We start from the raw sequence: 20,716 nt of genomic DNA on the forward strand, positions 1-20,716 counted from the left end.
GAAATTTAAAAAATAGTTATCTGATGTTGACATGGCATGGGTAGAAGCCCAGCAAAAAGCTTTATGGAACAGCAATGATCACCAATCAACCCGTTATCACATTCTCCTTACAGGTCTTGGTATAAAGTCAGTCAGACTATTGGTATTTAGATAGTAACTCCCACTTCACTATACAATCACCTCAGCCAACATCTGTCTGCACTGGAGTGGCTTGTGCAAGTTATTTCCTGTCAAACCCATCACATACCCATATAAATGACTAGCTAGCCCTTCCCCCCCCCCTTCTCTCCACACACACACACACACACACACACACACACACACACACTCCAGTCATCCTACACACAGGCTGCCCTCCCAAGTCTCCAAAAACCTCCTGTGGACTTTTTCAGAAACCTCAGCCAAGCAACACCGTTCAGGTCCACCAAGAAGTCTGCATCCATGAACTTCTCAAGCTGAATGGGAGACACTCCCGAGAAACATGTAATAGAAAGTCTGCCAAGGTACTTCTCTTCCCAAGATGGGAAGAGAAAAGGAAGAAGAAAAAAAAAAACCCACTTCCTTTGTAAACGGTAAAAGCAGGCTCCACATTTCGCCAACACCCTATTCCCACCACAGAAATGAACTTGAGGCTGGTAGTGTCCTTGGCATGATCATTACTTGTTGTAGCATTTTGGTAGCAGACCCACTTATATACTCAAAGAGGTAGAAGTGCACATGTTGATCAGGTCCAGTAACAAGTCATGAAAAGAACTCCCTGAAACAAGTTGGTGGGGGACGGGGGAATAAATAAAAGGAAAAATAGCCACGCTGCAATTGAAAAGACTATCTTCCAGATACCAGTGCTATCAGTGATGCAGTTTGGAACAGCTGAGCAGTCCAAGCCATGCAGATCATTCACAAGACAGTATTCTCAGTAAGCATCATTAAAACTTCAAAACAGCTTCAAAGCTGACTAATAAGTCTATTCAGACAACTGTAGCCAGCAATGAACTTTCAGTCACCATTAACCATCTGGTTCCCTAAAACCCTGCTCTTCATCCCAAATGAGCAATACAGACTCCAGACACAGCAGGACCTTCTCAGCTACCAAACAGTGCTGGCATTCAATCTGTGCTCTAACACATTAGGCCTGAGGGAAGTCCCTGCAAAAAGAGGACTCTTCAGGATTCACTTTCCAAAGCAAAGTTTGTTTCATTAATTCAGAAGGAGCCCTTTACACATGGAAAGATGGCAGGGTCCAATTTCTGTCAGATTCTCAGATAAGTCACCTTTTCTTTCTGTAGAGATCTTTTTCTGTGGTAGGCATGGTTGCAAAGCAAGGTACACATAAGACAGACCCGAAATCAAGAAGAGAATGAAATTAATGGTAAAGACATTTATTAAGGCAAAGCAGGTTGGCTCCACATCCATGTACAAACCAGAAAAAAATATCTAGTGGTGGGGGTCAGAGGAGATAATGAAAGAAAACACCACTCCTGAATTTCATCCGCTTCCACTCCACAGTAATGAAACAAAACACTCAAACTTTATTCAGAGGAGTGCTTCATTGTCAGTTTGCTAGGCGACTGAGGGCCACAACCAGTTTGCAAGGGAGGAAAGAATGGTCTATGGCTAAAGCCCAGAACTAAGTCAGGAGTCCCAGTTCCTGGTTCTTCCAGACTTCTTGTATTACCTCTGGTACTTTACCTTAACCCCTACATCTCAGTTTCTTCATCTGTAAAATGGGAACACTATACCCTTGCAAATTTCTACCCACCTGGTAAATGTTTTCTTAATTTACAAGTGAGATCTTTAGGTTAGGGGGGACATTTTTGTTGTGTTTTGTCTTTATTTTAAATTATTAAGATCAAGGGTGGGTGAACAGACAGTGTCTGGGCTGGTGAACGGTCATTAAAATGTACATGGCTGGCATAATGCTAACCTGCTAGGGTGTTGTGAGGTTTAATTTATAATTTTAAAGTTACAAGATCCCAGAGATTCTTACAGAAGTGCAAAGTACTGCAAAACAGAGGAGAATGCAATGCATTAATCTGTTCTAGAAGTACAGCTGTTAGAGGCTACCTCGTTCCAGCATCCAGTGCGCCATCGTGTCCAGAGTAGCTGCCGGATTTAATAACGATTGAGCACTGGATGCTGGGTGGGACCTGTAGTTTCTACAGGACCACATTTTGGAATCTCCTTGGAAGCAGAACTTTCGCCACAGCAAAAGATCTAAGTAAATACCAGACAAGTTTCATTTTCAACTGTGCATAACCAAACATGGAGGAAGGTTAACCATATATGAAAGCTGGGCCTTGGAAGTAAACCGAACCTGTGTGTTTTTCCTCCCTCACCGACTTAAATTAATCTAATGAACAGTACAAAAAACCCTAAGTATTCATACTGCTGGTGTTAGATTTATTCCTAAAGTCCTTGAATTCAAGTTCTGCTGGTCACTCTCAAAATTCAATGGCGGACTAAGGTCAAGGCAGCGGACACTGCTCCTGCTAGTTTGCAATGGGGTATCAGTGTGGTGCAGACATATCCAAAGGAGATTACCTGCCACATACTACTCCTCCTCAAGTCCACCTGCCTGCTAGCGTACAAAGTGGTTCTGATAAGGTTCAGGACAATGTGAATTCTGCTGTCTTAACGTAAAAGGGAGGAGAAAGCAAATAGCCTCACAATCAAGAGGTGAGCAATAACATTGGACTCAAGAAAGCCCACACCAAAAGCCTTCTGCCACTCTAGTTGGAAACACCACTAATTTCACCTCCTTAGAATCAAAAAAATATATTACCAACTGCTGTGGGCAAGTGAGGAAGGTACCTGTATTTACCAGTGATGCAGCTTGAGGTCTTTGTAACAAACAACTACTTTCCAGCATTTATAACCAGGTAACCGGTTTGCATCCAAAAGCCGAGAGCTGCACTCATGTCTACACTAGTGAGAAAAAAGGCGGCTGGGGGAAGGAAAGACACTGTGTGGGCAAGAGCTGCACCCAAGCCTTTGCTGTCAGGGAGTAGCAAGGACACTCCAGTATACAGCCTTAAAGCCAACACCATACTGATTCTGATATGTTACTCTTGGCAACCCTTAAGTGAATCCCAATCCTACAGAGACACACATCCTAGGATAGGTCCTAAATACAAACTAGATAGGTACTTTTCATAAGCTTTAAATGCCAGGTTACAGCAATCCTGAAACCTAAATTGTGATGAGTTTCCTTTAGTCTTCTTGGTCTTTCCTTCTGTCTGTGAGCTATCATCTTCACGTCAGCCCAGGCATTAAATGAACTGCTTTTAAAGCTAAGTTAGCAACCCTGCAAGTTGTTTAACAAGTTAAAAAGGAGAGCGAGCGTGAGCTGGCTGCTGGCAAGCAGATGCCGAAATTAATTACTGTGCCAATGCCAGGGGGAGAGGAGGAACAGCCAACGCGGCAAACTCTTCACTGGTTTCAGGAACAGGTATAACAAGAAACCATAAGGCAACAAATGAAAAAGGAAAGTAAGACATGACTATTACACCTTTTCAGCAGTAGCAACGCTTAACAGTGAAGTGCTATGTGCAGCATAATCAGCAGATTCAAAGCTAACACTGATATTTGTGCACCATCCAGAATACTACAGCTGAAAAACAATGCACTTCTAAAAGATGCTACTCCCATCAATAAGCCACGAAGGTAACATTTTGTGTATCATTTCCTGGTACCTTGTCTGATGTGTCTTATTAGAATCAAGTTTTCTTCCCTTTCCTTCCCTGAAAGTTGCTTTAGGACAAGGTTTTGTGCTCTACTTCAGAGTCAGGGAACTGGGAGAAGATGAGTGTTAAGGGCTGATGTGGGTAGCTGGAGGGCTGAATAGGACCATCCATCTGCTCCAGTATATTTTATAAGGCAGTAATATTACTTCCCTTGATTTTAAGAACTCCCACACCAAATGTGCATATGGTTTTTCAGCGGAAGCTCTTCCTTCAGTGAGGAGCAGTCAAGTCACCTTTGAGTGGAAAGAACAAGTTTCATCTCCAACGCATCACAAGAACTAAGAGGCAGGGTTTGCAGAGATATTTTGGGACTATCTTTAGAGTATAGACAAGTGGGTAATCCAGGATGGGTCTACTGCAACCATTTCCATTCGCTTATCCTGGACTACTGGAAGACCATTTTAGGTCAAGTGTTTTACTAGTTTTTCCTTCCTCTAGCGCATTAATTGCAGGAGTGCCTTTTAAACAAATGAATATTCTTATTACATTGCTACTGTTCACCAACATGCATCATCAATACACCCAGGTTTAAGTGTGCTGCAGCCATCAACTGGAGATGTTTAATGTTTTTATGTATTGCAAACACATCCCATTCCAGGAAAACTAAGGCCTTCCCTTGGAAGTGCCATACACAATTAGAATAGGAGCATGAAGGAAAAAGATTGGCATGTTCTGTAAAACGGTAACTTCCTAGAACCCAGACTGGCATACTATCAAGTTGTAATCCCATTCCTAGAGAGGACAGATGGCTACTGGTTAGGGCACTAGCATGGATTTGGGAGATCTGGCCTCAAATCCCTGCTCTGCCACAGACTTTCTGTGCGATCCTAATCATGTCCCTTACATTCTCTGTGCCTCAGTTCCCTATCCATAAAGTGGGGGCCACAGGATTTCCGTACCTCACAGGGGTAAGGAGGACAAATACATGACAGATTGTGTGGGGCTCAGATACTACCATAATGGGGGGGTGGGAAGGGAACATACAAGTACCCAAGATAGGTTCCCATCCCATACAGTCACAAGTTACAATAGCTGGCTGTATCTATTACACATGCATAATTAATAGGCCTGGGCCTTTTTCCAAGAGTTATGAATGGGTACAAGAATCACCAATCCTATGTGGAACAACAGTTGAATGGACAAAAAAAAATAAAGCCACCAATCCACAGTGTATAGTTTGAGTACTTCAAAAGCCACTTAGTCACAGCATATGCAGTCAAGCAAAGTTAAAGCACTATAGAAAGGCCATTTCTGCAAGTCTATGGGCATCTACGGATGTGCAGGTCTAGCTAACACACCAGCCTCGAATGCAGGGCCTTACGCATGTTTGATAACAGTACCCAAGTAATCAGAAATGTTACAAGTTAAAAAAAATAAAAATAAAATACAAAAATCACAACTACTTTCAGCAATTCAGCCATTTAAATGTTTCTTCTGAAGAAGGGAAGTGGTCTTCTTCAAACTATTCCACAGCTAGCACATTTGAGGAAGACCTAGCTAGCTTGCTACTAGAGTTTAATTATTTACACCAAGTTAATAAATACCAGATACTCCTTCTAAATCTGTACAGGGTGCATAGTCCTATAGTCGTTTGGACTTTAAATCCACTGCTTGCTAGTCATGAAGAGCAAGACATGAAACCTGAGCGCAGGAAGGATCCCACGCAGCAAGAGAACACTGCGTATGCAGCATCGGCCTGTTCAGTCCTGGAATCCTGGAACAAGTTCAGATGTTACAACAAGAATAGTCAAGTTCTTTCAGCACAACCCCAAGTGAGCATTAATTTTAAAAAAAGAGAAAAAAAGACACTGTTCACAATTTGTTAACTGGCAGGTTCTCCTCAAAGGACCAAAAGAGATCTATGCAGCCACCTACAGGGGGCATCATACCAAGAAGTCACTTCCTCGTTTAGGAAAGACTACAGGATTCATTTCCTCCTCTCACTAGATGTGATAGAAGCAGGCAGCCCAAGCTCCATTTTAGCGTTCAGATACTGCTATTCTCAGGGCAGGTCTACACTACAGGGCTAAGTCGACCTAAGTTACGGAACTCCAGCTACGTGAATAACGTAGCTGCAGTCGACGTACCTTAGGTCGACTTATTGCGGTGTCTACACCGCGCTGAGTCGACAGGAGAAACTCTCCCGTCAACTTTCCTTATGTTCTCCTTTCGGTGAAGTACCGGAGTCGACAGGAGAGCGATCGGCAGTCGATTTAGCGGGTCTTCACTAGCTCCGCTAAATCGACCCCCAGTGGATCGATCGCCAAGCATCAATCCCCCGATAAGTGGAGACAAGTCCTCAGTATTAGCCTGAAGAGAGAAACAAAGTCCAATGTCAGATTTTAGTGTGTTTCAATAATATTCAGCAGGAAATAAGGATGACAGACAGTTCTTTTCTCCCAGATGGGGAGCTCCATCCTCCCTTATAATCACATGAACCTGGCTCTCCCAAGCTCCGCAGCAGAATTTGGAGCCCACAAACCAGGAGAAATAGACTACTTTAGTCTATGTACAAACTGAGGCAATTTCTATATTTTATGGTAACTGAAGAGATGGTTCTAAACATTCACATCACCACAGAGGTCAGGATCATTCCTCCAATCCGGAAACCCAATAATTAAGGCTGAAAAAAAAAAAAACGCGTGGGCGCTGATTTTGTTGTGGAAACTGCAGACACACACACAAACCCCACGTTAGATGTTGCAAATGTGAGAGGCGTTGCAGCTTGGTGCACAGGGTCACACCACCACTCAAATTTGGCCCAGCCATCCCTCCATCATGCTTGCCTTTGAAAACCAAGTGGGATACACAACTTTTCTGTGCTGCTGCATTTCTTTGGGAGACAGGCTACTGGCCTTGGAAGAAGGTGCTAGAGTTTTTCTGTGGATATGCACACAGAGCTGGTGCTCCTTGTGTGGATACCCAGAGGGGGTCTTCATTCCTCATCAGCAAAGCGGTTGAGGGGAAGCCTAAGACTAGACTCCTAAGGCAGTGTCAGCTTATTGCTACGCTGGTGTCTGACTGCGCTAAAACCACGGTCACAACTTTTCAACCAACCCTTCCCTACCCCCAAATTCAAGCTTTTCTTACCAGCCTTACCAATTATCTCATCCTACCTCATGGGGCCCTGAATCCTTCTAAGGGCTTGTCTACACACTGGTTTTTGTACTGCTATAACTATCCATCTAGAACCCGATCAAAGTTAAAGCAGTACAACCCCTTAATGTGAACAGATGAACTGGCTGTATACATATATACACACCAGGGTTGTACCATTAATTATATCTGTAGAAAAATAATACCCCTAACCTAAACATTATATTAGTACATACAACAGTTTAGACCAGACCTAAGCAGGAAAGATTAGATAGGACTCCCTTTAAAAACAGAGGGGATGCTACTGAATGCTCCCACTGGCTCTAGAAGCTGGAAATCAAACCTGCACCCATGACCATTGTTCCAGGGCAGGACAGAGAACTGTCCCAGGGACTGAATTTCAGCTCCATTGCTATCTACCCACTCGAGTACTGTTGGTGATCCTAAACTCTCAGCAATATATTTAACACATTAAAAACCTATGTGAAAGTTACACGCTCAAGTTAGGTTGCATGTGCAGCCTAAGTTTTGCTCCCACACGTGTACGTATTATTTCTTCCCACAGGACTCTTGCCTCATTCAGTGCCTGGGATGAGTCAAGACTGTGATATAGATGAGGCTGCATGTAGGCGCCCTGCCTTATTTGTTGCAAGAGATAGAAGGTATATAACAAATGAGGCTGAAGACTACAGGAAGAAAAAAGTATGGTTTTATGGTTAAGACAGGTGGAATGCCACACCTCAGAAGAATTCTCTTCTGTATTTGCCTTTGCAACATTCTTCCTATGAGATGCCAAATAAGTCACTAAACCAAAATGTTGGCAGGGGACACTAGTTGTATAGGCCTCATTTCTGGGGGTCCCAATAGGAGACACCCAGGGCCTAACATGCAGAAGTTCTAAGCACTTAACTGCAATTAAAGTCAACGGGAGTTGTGGACACTCAGCACCGAGGCAGCATGGCCTACAGGAACGAGTTGATGGTTGGGAGTTGGGTGATCCCAATTCCCCTCCTCCCTGGGGAGGAGGGTGAGAGGGGGAAAAAGATGGCCCACTATGAGCTCAGGGAGCTTCCCTCTCCCCCCGGCTCTCCCTCTGCCTACATGAAGGTGGGGTAGAGCCGTGCCCTGGGTCCAGCTTTTTAGAAATTTGTGTGCAATTCTTTTGGCAGACTACCAAAGTTGTGCTGACACCACATGGGAAGTGGAGATTTTCAGGTTTTCCTCAGACAAACCCATATGGAATTTCACAGAACAAAGAAAAGGCACTTCTCTGGCCACAGGTCTCTTCTTGTAAAATTCCAACGGCCTGCTATGAAGTCACAAGATTATTTTATAATGAAAGTGTTAGGAAAGCCAACAGGGAACATTTTAAGTTCTGCATGATATACTGCCTTAGTACTAACTTGCAATTCAGAGGCTTGGTCTAACACTACAAACTTATGTTGGTATAACTAGGTCTCTTAGGGGTGTGGATTTTCCATGCCCCTGAGCAACGCAGTTATACCGACCTAACCCCCAGTGTAGACAGAGCGCTATGTTGATGGGAGGGCTTCTTCCATCGACAAAGCTACTGCCTCTCAGGGAGGTGGAGTATTTATGCTAACGGGAGAAGGTCTAGACATAGAAGGTATAGACAAACTCACAGTTAGTACCAGCCCAGAACAATCAGAGTTGTCAATAGTTATAGTTAGCAACTTTTGGAGACCCTGACTGGCAACTTCATTTCTGGTCTTTGAGAATATTCCAATCACGATACTTATGTTATGGAAAGATCAGCATACTGGTTACCGCATTTTAAACTGGAAAAACCCTGTTCCTCCATCATAACCACTAATGTTTTACTTCTACACACAGGTTTCTTATGACAGTTTAACAAAAAAAAGCCACCCTCCCACCAGGAATGGAGGGGCGGGGGGAGGAAAGGGTACAAATCACCTTGTTATTCACCTCCCCCACCCCACCCCAAAAGGAGATGGCACTGGAACCCCAGCTTCCATCTGCAATATCATATTACTTTGGAGTATCTAAAACAAGGAATTATTTGTACAAGAACTATGACATAGCTTTTATTACGTTTACCTACCATTACACAGCATCTTATACATTTCACTACAGAAAGCTCACATGTCCATATTGACAGCTCAGCAAGTGTTTACACAATGCTCAGAGACGCTCCAGAAAGAAAGGGAAAAAACAAACAAACAAAAAACAGTGCCAAACTTGCAAATGCCTCTTCCTCACTGCTGAGCTATGACAAGAACTGGGAGTGCAGGTGTATAGAGAAGAGGAAGAAATATGAACTCCTCCCTGATCCCTATTGCATATTTACACCACATGGTTAGATCACTACAGGAACAAGGAAAGCATGCACATGAGATCAACTCTGAAAGAAGCGGCTGTTCCTGTTCCAGCGCTTACCAAAGCTACTCTGTCATTCTGCAAACCACCTACAGCTGGTTTGGGCACTGTGTTTCTTTAGACACAGAGCATCATAAAAAGCTGAGAGTGGTTTTTTTTTTTTTTTAAATGTATTATATTAAAAAAACAATCCTATATTAAATAGACCAATGGCCTCGTGATTAAGGTATAGGTCTGGGCGTCAGAAGACCTAGCTTCTATTCTCAGCTCTGTTACAGACTCGCTGCATCACCTTGGCAAGTCACTTAAACCTCTGCGCCACAGCTTCCCGCTTCTGTAAAAGGATTACCACCACCAGAGTGCAAGACTGGAACGGAAAGATCTGTGCTCCAGTGGCCAGCTTTCCCTAGGAAGTAGTGGACTGCCCCAGACTACCAACTTCAACAGAATTTCAGCTTTTTAAAGAAAGTTCAAGTTTATACCCATAATATTGTAAAGATTACATTCAGTTCATGTTTGGAAGTCTTCCTGAGCCTGCAGAAAACAACTCCAATCTCTTTGCAGCTACTCAGCTTGCCCAAGTCAATAAGGGCACACAACTAAAAAAAGACACTGTCAATTTCTCTATTGTCTTCCAGGCAGGTGGACAGTAGAAAAACTGACAAGACCTGTGTCAGTTCCACTCAACTTCCCCAAATATTAACAGGGAACAATAACTTCCACCTTCCCACCTTTCACCTCTAGCTGGTAGGTTTAGGACTTTGGCTAGCAAGTGACTAGTACATTTTTCTCAATCCATGTGCATTTCCCCTTTATACATAAGGGGCTGCCCCAAGAAGTTTACAATTAACTTTTTTTTTTTTTTTAAATTGACTAATTTCAACAAATTTAAGTTTGACATAGCACCTTTTAAAGAGCATGCACTGATTTTTAAGTTCCTGGTTTAAAAAAAAAAAATGCAGGGTCGAGAAGAGAAAGGAGAAGCTATTTTACTCCCCTGCTGATGTTTATAAGGGTCTTTGCAGGAGGGGACGTGGGTGGGTCTAGCAGCAATATCAAAACACTGCCAGGCCCACCCCTCTTGTCCTTCTTCACTTTGCACATGCCTGCCACTTCAGTTTTAGCTTTACTACTGTGACTATTTAGAAAGACTCTTGCAGGACCCAAGTAATGTCATGTAGGTGAACTTCTCCCCAGACCAGTGCATGAGACGAAATGCAACTGAGCACGTCAATAAACTGCCCATATAAAAAGTGCCATTAAATATACCAAGTAAACAAACCGGGGAGGAAAGAGTACCTTTTCTCCTGTAATGTTCCAATTATAGTAATTGTAGGTGTTACCTGTAAGATCAGCAGGTACAGATTTTTCAGGTGGAAAGGGACTTTCCAAGTTGGCGTCCCTTTGAGCACAATAGCAAGGACACTGGTGGAGAAGCAGTAGGTGTTGTAACACCAAAACAGTGTAGGGGCCTGTGTAATTTTATGCTCCCTTTTAAGTATTCGTTTGTTTTTAAGAAAAGCTGCTGGGTTGTTTGTTGCAGGGCGTGCATGTTAATGCCCCTGGAAGATTGGTAGATATTTACTAATGATATCCTCGGATGAAAAGTGCTATATCAGCCCAAAGTATCCTTGGAAGCTTAGTATCTTCATGATTTAAAAAAACCTGCAAGCAGCGATATTCGAAAATACTCGTTAAAAAAAGGAACATTCTTCCCACATCCCTACGACCTCCTACCATGATGGGAGAGAGATCTGGTACATATTTTTCTAGAGTATTATTGAAAAAACCATCACCGTTCTAGCATTAGAGTGTTGTAACAAGTCAAGTGGAATGACAATGGAACTAGACTGATAGTGATAGGAAACTGTTTGCTGAGAATTTTATTTAAAAAAAAAAAAGTTAATAAAGTGACACCTGTCCCCACTCTACTCCCACCCCAAACTCCAGAAGGCACATTCTATTAGTCTCTTGGCAATAACAGTAGCACCATAGGAGTTACCATACACAAAAAGGTGATCTCACTACCCCCATGCAGGGTAATAAATAAGCACTTATGTAATGCCCTTCATTTGTAGACCTCAGCATATTTTATTAAGGTGGGCAAGCATTATTAAACCCACATCAGCTAAGTAACTAAGGCACAGAGTGATTACGTGACTTGTCCCAGGTTACACAGCGTGAGTCAGTGAAAGAGCAGGGAACAAAACCGGACCCAATTCTGACTCCCATTTGGGTGTCCTATCCATAGATTATGCTGCCCCTAGAACATGCCATTAGTTCATTGGGGCCTCCCAAAGCACAGGTGGTATCCTGAAACACCAGCCTCCTAAAAACACTTGCACAAAATATTTAAACAGAATGGGGAGGCTAAGGCCTTGTCTACACTAGACCAGTTTAACTAAAATCCATTTAAAAGTTAATCTAGCTAAATTGGTTGAACGTTAAGTGTGTCTACCTTAGGGGCTTGCACCATTTTAAGAAGTTTTACATTAGGGGCTTACACCAATTTAACTAAGTCAATTTTAAAAATCAACTGAATGAAACCAGTGTACTTTTCTAGTAGAGAAAGGTCTGAAAGTCATTCACAGGCAAGGCCCACATCACAAAAGAATGCCACCTCTCTTTTGTTGTAGAGAACTAATGTTTACTAGACCTTACGGGCAATATAAGACCTGCCAACAATGCAATACTAAGCAAGAAAAAACTCAAAGATAAAAGTGAACAGGAGCCAGGGCTTAATGTCAGATTCCAAGATATCACAGCTCACTGGCACTAAATGGCTCTGTGCTGCCAATTTAGTTTGAAAACCATGTTTTGAACAACATGTTCATGCTTCAGTTGCTACTAAAAGTTGAGATTTAAAGTCAACAACTGAGCCCAGAGATTTTTTTTTTTTTTTTTTTTTAATTAGCACGTCATTGTTTTTAAACCAAGTTCCCTGAATGTAATAAATGTCTCTGGATGACAGTACACCTATAGGGAGGTTATTCAACACGTGAATATTTAATACAATCCAAAGACATCTCCCATTACAGGAGATGCCTTTTACTGTAGTTAGTGATGTACCAAAACAAATACCCACCTATCTACTCAGAGGAAAGTCTCTTCTTGCAGGCAGTTTTCTTGAGGATCGTTCTGCTCTCCCACCCCACCCTTTTTTCTTTTTAATTTTACTACTACTACTAATGGGACTGGACAAAGTCCTAGCCCACTACCACAACTAGCCATACACTACAGAAAAAAAAAAAAGTTAGTGTTTATCTTTTCATTTTACTAAGAGCTCTAGAAGTCCTGTATGTGAGATGGCCCAGATTTCCTGCCTGTCATTCCCATAGACCTCCAGGATCATCTAGATTCACTTATTCTGTAAAACAAGTCTTTAATCTCAATCCAACTCTGTATTTCCAGAGTAAAATGGTCATAAGAACAAACAACAAAGTCCCTGCATCTGCCCCGATCCATACAGACAGAGAACGTCCTGGTATTCACAACTCCTCCCCGGATCAGCTGTGCATTCTTATAAGTGACCTATCTGCAAAAGTCTTTAGTGTTGAGAGGGTTACATATTGCTGTCAAAACTGTGCACAAGTGAGCAGCTACTCTTAGCCTCTTATAGGAAAGGGTCTTTCAAATCAAGGTTTTACATTAAAAAAGTGAAGTAACTCCTAAAGCAAGAGATGGGTAAAAAGGTCTGTACCCTCCACATCATTCATAGATCATTCTGAGCTTAGAGAATCAATGACATTTATGCTCTTTCTTCCTTATTGCCTGCCTCTTCCCCCCGCCCCCCCCAAGAAACGTAAACATTTTTCCCTTCTGGATGACTATATGAAGGGAACCAACTATACACTCTTCCCCAAACTCCCTTCCCTTAATCTGGAAGTAGATGTACTTGGGGGTGGGGCACACTGTTCTCTCCTCCCTCCCCCCCGCCCCAATCTCATCCTTCTGAAATTTCTCAGGTGAAGTTATTTGATAAACACCAATTGGCTCACCACTGTATAAGACAATAATGAGATTGAAAGCACTTAGTTTAGTCCGATCTAAGAAACAAAACAGGATACACTGCGAGGAGGTTAACACATAGTTTTGGGGTATTATTATTAAATTTACTTCTTGTGGGCAACAGAGAAGACACGTGGAAACTTGTTCCACAATGCCAGGCAACAGGTTTTTCACAACGTGAAGAGGGATTGTGTGCGTTTATGTCTGATAATCCTTGGCGCATAGAACTTTTTATAGAGGCCATTTGCACTGTCTAAAAGTCACTTTCATTCCCAAAACACCAAACATACACTCACTAATAATTTGAGTTGATGGGACTAGAAGGCTCACACATATTAAACTGAATGCCTGGAGTATAAATTATAACCAGACCAGACTTTCACCCTCCAGGATACACAGGGGCTGGGTTGTTTTTTTAAACTAAACAATTTTTGAAAGTTTCTATCGCAGAATCACAACCATGCTATTCATAATCCAAACAGGCCTATGAGACGGATTTTTACTCCAGTGCAAACAAACAGAGTTTAATCTTGGGCTGTGGTTTAGTGCCCATCATATCCAGGTTGATTTTTTTTTTTTTTTTAAAACAAGATATAAAATTCTTCAGCAGGGCACCAGTTTACATGACACACTTATGCAACTTTCTTGCAAATACATAGGGTTGTATTGCCCAGGAACTCAAATGTTTACCCAGAATAGTTACTACAAGTTGCATGTGGACAATGTGGTGACCACAGCAGTGATAAGAGCCACTCTCCTAGAAAACACACTATTTCAATCTAACAGAGAACACACAGTTAAGATGAAGCAGACATCACTATCAGTTATCAAGGAACAAAACTTACACTAAGTTTTCAGAGCCACAGAAGAGAAGGATTGAGCAAGAAGGGAAAACTCTGGAGCTGCATGTCACACTCCAGAGTATCAAATGTCTCTGATCCAGTGCTTGCAATGAGAACAGGCAGGGTATGGGCAGAGAGAAGTCTGTCAGTCCTGCACAAGGCCATTACACATTCAGATCTAAGACATGTAAACACAACGTAAGAGATTATCTGCAAACTCTGATTAAGAACAGATATGAACAGAATGTTAGCATCACTGTCCCAATATCCAAAATGTCTGACTTCCATGTAGCTGTAAGTGCTATAGCACATTTGTATTGCTGGCATTAGTTACACTTCCAGCAAATTAACAAAAATATTCATTTATAGACTCTTTTACCCTTCTCCCACTTCTCTCCAAAAAGTAGGAATTTACAATATAATCAGACCCCGTAGTTCCAGGCATTTGATGTTTAATGTCACTATAACAAGCAATTGTTCCTTCCGAACGTAAGTAAAATTAATATCGTGATTTTTTTAAAAATGTCTTGAAACATAGGTAAGGAGTTAGGCCAGGTCTGTACTTTAAGAGAAAACTCAATATGAAAAAGTGTTAATTGGTAATTCACCATTTCTAGTGCTGCAGCTACAAATGCTTTTTAAAAGGTTTCTAACATACCCCATAAAAGCCCCACATTCACTATCTGATGATGAACCCAGCCAAGCAATTTCAATTCTGAAATGGATCAAAATTAGTCAGGAATAAATGCATCCTTAGATTCCATCAAAGAAATCCTTTATGCCAATGGGAAAGTCACATAACCAAAACAAACAGCACGCCCATTGTACAGAGAACCCCTGCTACTGTTCCGACAACACAGAATCTATTCCAGGCTGTAAAAAACATAACAAGCAAAATAAATCCAAGGTACAAACAAAATGCCATTGCCTCCTCTTTTGTTTCAGGCACAATGCAACAAGGGCAGCCTGTCTGGAACTCTGCTCCTGCTGATACAGTATTGCTACTGAACTTCCTCAAGGTCACAGCCAATTTCAGCTGTGGAATAAAGAGGCAGATAGTGGCAGTGATGGTTTGGGTTATGGCTGGCAGAAAAGCAGAGTGTAAAAGTTTATGAGCTCATCAGGATTGTTGTACCATTACATCAGAGGCAATTATAAATGGCCAAGAGCAGGAGATGGGGAACCAATCAGATCACAGATAGGATGTCAACCTAAGACCAACTGTCTCCTGGCTTTGACAGAAGGATTTTACCTCCATAATTCAAATCCCAAACCAAAGCAATCTGCACTTACTACTCCAATCACTGAACTGTTTACCAGCACTTCCAGGGAGAGGCCCAGGCCACTGGGCTAACCAAAAGACTGCTCAGGAAAATGGCCACAGCTAACCCGGGCAAGCTGCAGCTGCCCAAAACAGGTCACTTCCCACCTTCCTACCCCCAGGAAGTGCAAAGGCCCCTCACTTGGAGCAAGAAGAGGGAGGAAGATTGTAATGGGGGCAAATGTGTAAGTGCTGCTCTGTAGAGCTCCCACTACCTCTACTGATCACACCCCTTCCCTAGCCCAACAACGAGGAGCTCAGCTACCCACCTCCACCCCATGCACACACGCACCATAGTGCCAGGCCCTTCCTCCACCCAGGGGCTCCCTCCATCTCCCCCCTAGAGCCCCCAAGGCAGGCAGGGGAAGTGGGAAGGAGAAGGCACCTCTCTGGAAGCCTCGCACAAAGGCTAGCAGGGGAGGAAGAGAAGGCAGAGAGGCAGCCATTTTAGAGAGAGAAAGACACAGACAATGGCAGCTCCCCAGCAGTGTGGGTCCAAGTGGGGGAGGGAACCCGTAGCAAATTCGCCCACCTCATCACCCGCCTCCATCGCCCCACGTGCCCCCATCCCTGCCCCTTATGTGTGCCCCTCTTCTGCCCTTGCCCCCATTGTCCCCGGCCCCCTCAGCCACCCCACGTGCGCCCAGCCCCTGCCCCCTAACCCCAGCCCCCCACATGGGCCCGCCCCTGCCCCCACACACCCCCCATGCCAAGCGCTCACCTGCTGGGTCCTAGCGAGCGGCTGTCCCCCTCCAGCGCTGCTGCTCCCGGGGCTCATGGGCGCATGGTGGCTCCTTTGTTGGCCCCCTCCTGTGGCCGTGGCCCAGGCCTGGCTATTGCCCCCCCCGTACTGGGAGGCCATGTCCGCGGCCGGGCCCTTGGCGGCGGCTCCCCCGTCCTGGGGCCCGCTGCTGTAGTCGCCCCCGGGGTAGCCCTGGTAGCCACGGGCTGAGCTGGGGGAGGTGAGCAGCTGGTTGAGGGTGGGGGTCGCTGTGGGCTGCGGGGTGGCGCCCCCTCCTCCTGCTGCCCCGCCGGCGGCCGAGGGCCCCATGGCCCCGAAGCGCTGCTGCTGGAAGGCGGCGGCGGCGGCGGCGGGGGATTTGGCCCCGGCGGCCGCTTGCGCGGGGCTCTGCGTGCTGCCCCGGGGGGAGCTCAGGGCGTAGGCCTGGGGGGGAGGCGGGTAGGCGCCGGCGCTGCGCCCGGCTGCCGCCGGGTAGTAAGAGTTGTACTGGTGGTTGGGGAAGCCGTGCTCGGCGCCGCCGTGCGAGTTCTGGGGAGGGGGCGGCCCCGGGGGGGCCCCCGCCGGTCCCGGGTAGGGCTGCTCCAGGCCCCCGCTCTGCAGCGCTGCCATGCCAGTGCTTTGTTGTCCGCCATGTTGGTGGAAGGCAGCCGCGGCGGCGGCAGCGACGGCGGCAGCCTGGGCTCCCCGGCCGTAGGGCTGCCCGAAGCCGTAGGCTGGCGGGGGCAAGGCGGCCGGGTGGGAAGGGGGAGGCTGTTGCGGCGGCGGCGGCGGCTGCTGCTGCGGCGCCCCCACCCCGTCGCTGCTGCCGCCGCCGCCGCCGCCACCGGGCGGCTCCGGGAGGTTATTGTTCAGGGTGGCGGCGGCAGCGGCGGGCCTGGGGCCCGCGTTCCCGTTCGAGCTCTTCAGGTCGGGCTCGGCCCCGGCGTCCCCTCCGTTGCTCTCGGCCCCGTCCTGCAGCTCCTTCCCCGGGGGGCCCTCGCTCTCCGCCTGCTTCTCGCCGCCGCGCTCCGCCACCGCCTCGCCCCCCGCCTCCTCCGGGGGACAATCCCGCTGCTGCGCCTCCGCTTTCTTCAGCTCGGCTGGAGCCGGGGCGCCCAGGCTGCTGGCGGCGGCGGGGGCGACCTGAGCAGCCATGATCCCCCCTCCCCACCTAGCCACCCCCCCGGACCCCTGCCCCCGAGCTGCTCCCCTGCCTGGCCGGCCGGCGGGAGGCCTCGCTGCTCGGCTGCTCCCCGCTCAGGCGGCGGCGGGCTCTTCAGGGCAGCGGGGGCTCATTCCCCCCCGGCCTGGCTGGCGAGGCGGGGAGGGCTCCGCTGGGCTGGGCTCCCCGGGGCCTGGCCCCGCTGTGCCTCCTCGGTTGCAGCCGGCGGAGAAAGGGGAGGAGGGATCGGGGGGGGGGAGGAGGAGGAGGGGGGGACCCGGGACGGGGCTCCCGGCGTGGGAGAGGCAGGAGGGAGGGGGATACGGCGGGCGAGCGGACCCCGTCCCTGGAGCCGGGCGGTGCGGCGGCGGGGCCGGACTAGGCGAGCCGAGCAGCAGCTCCCGACTCTCGTCCGCCGAGTCCTGCTCACTCCGACACGAGGCTCAGCACTGCCATTTTACCCAGCGCCGCGGCGGCCTGCCAAACCCGGAGCGGAGCCCGGCCCGGACTGGAGCCTCCCCCCTTCACAAAGGAGGAGCAGGCAGGCAGGCCCCGGACGCTTGCAACTCAGCAAGGCTGAGGCCGCTGCCGCACGCAAAACCCGCAGCGGATCCCGCGGAGCCGAGCCGAACCTTCCGCCACAAAAGGAAGCTCCCCTGCTGCGAAACACGGAGCGGATTTCAGCCTGGGCGAAGCGGACTGCTACAGGCTCGCTCTTCAGAAGACCCGCACCAGAGTGTTCCTCTCCCCCTCTGCACTACTGCCCGGTGCATAAAAAGATACCTGCAACCACCAGAAGCTGGTATCCCTCCCTGCTAAAGGAGAACAAGTAGAAGTTTACTAAGCACGGGTCTGGGAGCCAGGACTCCTGGGGTCTATTCTAACTGTGGAAGACAGGAGTGCTGGGTTTGCTCCCAGAACTGGGATATTATGCTGGCCACAGGACCAGACATGGATCTAAGAGCCTGGAGTACAGGAACATGCAGGCTGGTTCCATCCAGTGGCCCATTCCATCCAGCATCCTGTCTGCAACACTGGCTAGTTCCAGATGCTTTAGTGGAAGGTACAAGAGCTCTAAATTGGATAATTATGGAATAAGTTGCTCTGAGGGAAGTGTCTTCCTTACCCTCTGGGAGTGCGGACTAAAGAAAGGTTTGGAAAAGGACTCTAGCTACCAAACAGTATAATGCACTGCAATTCTTATAGGGGGATATGGAAGAGACCCTTATTATTTAGGATCCCTAATACTATCCATTTTAAGTGTCTTTCAACTTTTGGGGGAAATTTTTACACTGCATTGTTTGCAGCAGGCCTGCAAAATTCAGCTAGGCGAAAGTCCCTTGGGCTATATAAGTGCCTTTTCTTTGTCCCAGGATTTTCCATTCAGATTTACCTGTTGTAAACTGTTAAAAATTGCCATTTTAATGTCTGTTGCTTGTGTTCCTCTGGAAAATGTTGGCTGGATGCCAAAATAATAACTGAACATAAACATGCTAAAGTCAGGGGCTTACACTATTGCCAAAGCAGCAGGCAGTGCACTGGGAGCTGCTAGGGGATGGGGTGGGGAGAGAGAGAGCCAAGCCAAGCTCCCCACCTGACTACATACCCTTCAGTCCAAGCACATGGTTCTAGTGTCCTACCTCCTTCCTATTACCTTCTCTGGGGGCATCACCCAGAGCAGGACTCCCCCAACTCCCAAGAGATGGGTTGAAAACCTGGTCAGGCTCCCCTCATAACTACACTAGACCCAGTACGGGGCTGAGCAGCATATGTCCCCTGCTCCAGAGGACCACAGGGGGCAAGGGTCCTTCTCCTGGTGATGAGGGGGGAAGAGAGAGAGCTGAGTCAGGCCAGGCTCCCTGTAGATGCAGCATATTGTGCTAGCAGGCCATCAGCATAGTTAGTCCTATAACTCAAGTGATATAAATCTGTACTATGATGCAAAAGTTCTCTCCTCCCCCCTTAAGGAACCCTTAGGAGTCATGCAAAAATATATTACAAGAAGTTATTTACATTGCAAAGTCAAGCAGTTGGAAGTTAGGAAATGTCAGATTTGGAATTGCTCATTTACGGAGTTGCTGTTCTGCCCCCTGGTATGTATGCATTGATACACTCCAATTATATGATCACAATATTTTTTCCACAGGACCCCTACCTCATTCAGGCAACAGGCTGAATGGACAAGGACTTGAATTAAGATTGCATGGATTACTGTAAATCTGACACTTCCTATCTTTCAAGTACTTGACTTTGCAACCTAAATAACTTTATTTTAATGTAGGTTTTGTGTATGTGTGTGTGTGTGTGTGTGTGTAATACATATACAATTATGCACGTTTCTTCTTGGCTTTAAGATTTTTAAGTTAACATAATATAAATATACATGGTACAGCAGGTGCTAAAAAACAGAAGGGACTCCAAAGTAATAAGCTGGGGTAGAAGTTAGCACAAGTCAATGTGTAGCTAAATTCAAAATGCATTCAAGAGCAACAAATGGCATTACAGGCTCCCTAACCAAGGCAGCGTTGCCATTTTACAGTAGAATGTATAACACAGAGTAGATTCTACCTCAGCATTGGCACAGAAAAAGAGAGGGTTTTTCTCTCTCTCTCTAGTATTTTACTGAGAGTTGCAATGGGATAATACATAATGATAGCTACATTTAGTATTTGTTTTGTAGTAGCCACACAAAAGCCCCTCTCAGGATTGTGGCCCCAACATGCTAGGTGCTACACAAACATATAGGAAGACACAATCCTTGCTAAAAGCTTATAATCCAGCCTGAAACAAAAATCATCCTATTCTAGAGCCAAAAACTGGATTGGAGTCTCCTTCACAAGATGCACTTTACCTACTGCCACACAATTCTGAAGCAATTTCTGAGGCCTTAATTTGGGCTGGATTCCAAAAATCCCCAGTATTTTCCCCCTGCCCACTCATAGGCCTATCACAAAATGTTTCCTCCAGCAGAGAGGGGTTGGGCATGTCTTTATATGCTTGCCCTATGAACATCACTTTTAAAGTGTACAAAAAGAGTAAAGGAAACCAACAGAAACTCCTGTGGGACACTGAAACCTGGATCTGATTGGAATGTGGAAACTAGAATGGATTCCCTTTACAATAAGGAGATACTAATTTTACCAAGAAGTTTGTGAAACCTGAAGCAATTCCAGAATCTGTCTCACAGAAAAGAGGCCCTGTGGTTTTATTAAATACTGAAGCACTCTATGAAACCCAAAATATTAGATTTGGAAAATAGAGAGCAGCATTCTTCCAACATTTCTACCCAAGACCTAAGAATCCTCTCAACAGCCTTCCTATCAGCCAAAGAGAACTGGACAAGACTTTCTTTGAAACATGTCAACTCTCCTCCTTTATTGACCTGAGGGATCATTGCTATGTTATGTGAGGCATTTTTTTCCCTGCCCCCCTACCGTCCGTGCTGAGCATATTTCCTCCACTGCC

The 20,716-nt window shown here is 46.1% G+C and overlaps 1 protein-coding gene across 2 annotated transcripts in view; it reads right to left on the bottom strand.

Annotated features, from left to right (window-relative positions):
* The window catches only part of ARID1A (AT-rich interaction domain 1A), a 77,599-nt gene extending 60,355 nt beyond the window's left edge, over window positions 1-17,244 (bottom strand). Inside the window, exon 1 of one of the 2 annotated variants that reach the window (XM_024203319.3) lies at window positions 16,090-17,244. In XM_024203319.3, the coding sequence (XP_024059087.2) occupies window positions 16,090-17,244 (1,155 nt within the window). Of the gene's footprint in view, window positions 1-14,050; window positions 14,097-16,089 lie in introns of those variants that run through there. The other variant, XM_024203320.3, reaches the window with a different exon arrangement.
* Between the last annotated feature and the right edge of the window lie 3,472 nt (window positions 17,245-20,716).

This window comes from Terrapene carolina, unplaced genomic scaffold (assembly GCF_002925995.2).
Source record: "Terrapene carolina triunguis isolate 2854851 unplaced genomic scaffold, T_m_triunguis-2.0 Scaffold236, whole genome shotgun sequence".
Lineage (NCBI taxonomy): Eukaryota > Metazoa > Chordata > Testudines > Emydidae > Terrapene > Terrapene triunguis.